Source organism: Tachysurus vachellii, chromosome 17, assembly GCF_030014155.1.
Source record: "Tachysurus vachellii isolate PV-2020 chromosome 17, HZAU_Pvac_v1, whole genome shotgun sequence".
In the NCBI taxonomy this organism is placed as follows: domain Eukaryota; kingdom Metazoa; phylum Chordata; class Actinopteri; order Siluriformes; family Bagridae; genus Tachysurus; species Tachysurus vachellii.
The window spans coordinates 12,868,742-12,870,594 of record NC_083476.1 but is presented as its reverse complement, the minus strand read 5'-3'; the positions used below and the strand labels follow the sequence as shown (position 1 = coordinate 12,870,594).

Below are 1,853 nucleotides of genomic sequence, written 5' to 3'. Positions count from 1 at the left end.
CATAGAGAACCTGTGGTCCATCATCAAATGTGAGATTTACAAGGAGGGAAAACAGTACACCTCTCTGAAGAGTGTCTGGGAGGCTGTGGTTGCTGCTGCACGCAATGTTAACGACTTTTTATCGGTCTTTATAAGAGTTTCTGGGTTTTTTTTGTTTTTTGCATATATACACATTTAAGTCAAAATATAGCTACTGACTGCAAGAACAATATTGTATTATGTTTGTTATAAAAACTATTTAAACTGCTGCTGATCAGATACCAGAGAGTTGGAAAGGCAAATCTGATTAAATCACAAAGAATTCAGTGACTTATACTGTGGTGCACTTGAATTTTTAGTGTAATGATATGCTATTTATGTAAGCGAGTCGGCTCCCAAGGTTCACTCAAAAGAGCCGGATTAAAGAATCGACTCTTTCGTAAACGACGCATTGCTATGGGGTTACCATAGCAATGCAGGGAACGGGGAATCACTAAATAGCAGTGAAACGTCTTAGCATCTCAGCTAGCTGTTTTAGCGTAACAATGCACGTTTAATATAACAAAAAAGTTTCGTTCAGTGTTATTAAATGATTTAATTCGGAAAGCCTACATGTTTTACATGCTAGTCAGCGAGCTAGCTTAACACAAAGGATAACAAAACAGCGGCTAGCATTAGTGATGTTCCCTAACTAGCGTTGTCTCTCTAACTAATTAGCTAATAGCTCATTACCTGTAGTTATTATAATATTATTTTGAAGTATTGTTTTGTGGTAAAATGTTCACGGATGAATCTCTGGATGTTGTCGGTTTTCAATCATCGTGGAAAAAGTCTCATCAACAGACTCAGGATTCGGTTTGTGGAGTTTATTTTTGTTTGCTAGCATTAAGTACACAATGAAACATCAACAAAACAGCAACACAATGTCTCACAAACCTAGTTGTTATACCGTATTGCCAAATTATGGGAACAATTACAACTGCAATAAAGCCATTATACAGCTTCATCATGCACAAAAAAAACATTCTTTTGGGATGCCTCTCCAGGCTTGTACACAAAAGCTTCTTTCAGATGTTGTACGTTAGTTGTTAATAAATATTATAGAATGATATTATAATTATTTGTAATATCATTCTATAATATTTATTAACAACTAACGTACAACATCTGAAAGAAGCTGTTGTGTACAAGCCTGGAGAGGCATCCCAAAAGAATGTAAAGAAACCAAAGTTATATTTACTTTACTTTACGTTAAGACTGTCTGTTCCAATACTATTGCTCACTAAAACACTAACCCTAGTTGTTTAACACATCTACATGCAAATATCAGGAAATGACAGACAAATATAAATATATAATTATAAAATAATATAATAAATAAATAAAGCTGATAAAATATATTGTCCCATATTCACCTTTTGGTCTGAAACAGAAACAGAAACACACTGGAATAAAAAAAATAATGTGAGCTGTGACACAACTGTTGCATATATACACAACTTTTATATGCCTCTCATACATCTATGTAATATATAAAAATAAATTCTATAGATGTATGAGAGGCATATAAAAGTTTAACAAAGCGATGATCGGAAGCAAAAATACTTTAAATGTATTACAGTAAATGTGTAATGTGTAAATGTGTAATGTGTAAATGTATTAGACATATGCTTGTTAACTTCTGCCTCTGCCTTTAGAAAACGTGTCAGACTGTTCCAGTTCACACAGCCGAGGCTGAGGCGCAGGTCAGAAGTGTGTTAACTAACAGCACACAGACCGATCCTTCAGAGAGCCTCACTGATCAGCTTACACTCCACTTGGACCTGTCAGATGATCCGCCCGGGCTGAAGGATTTCCTGCAGCGCGTGGAGGAC

The 1,853-nt window shown here is 35.5% G+C and overlaps 1 protein-coding gene across 1 annotated transcript in view; it reads left to right on the top strand.

The window, feature by feature from the left end:
• The first annotated feature begins 434 nt into the window (after nucleotides 1-434).
• dync2i2 (dynein 2 intermediate chain 2) overlaps nucleotides 435-1,853 on the top strand; it is an 8,913-nt gene continuing 7,494 nt past the window's right edge. Inside the window, exons 1-2 of the mRNA XM_060890484.1 lie at nucleotides 435-834; nucleotides 1,677-1,853. The exon at nucleotides 1,677-1,853 is cut by the window's right edge and continues 84 nt beyond it. Coding sequence (XP_060746467.1) covers nucleotides 757-834; nucleotides 1,677-1,853 — 255 coding nt within the window. The 5' untranslated portion in view covers nucleotides 435-756. The remainder of the gene's footprint in view (nucleotides 835-1,676) is intronic.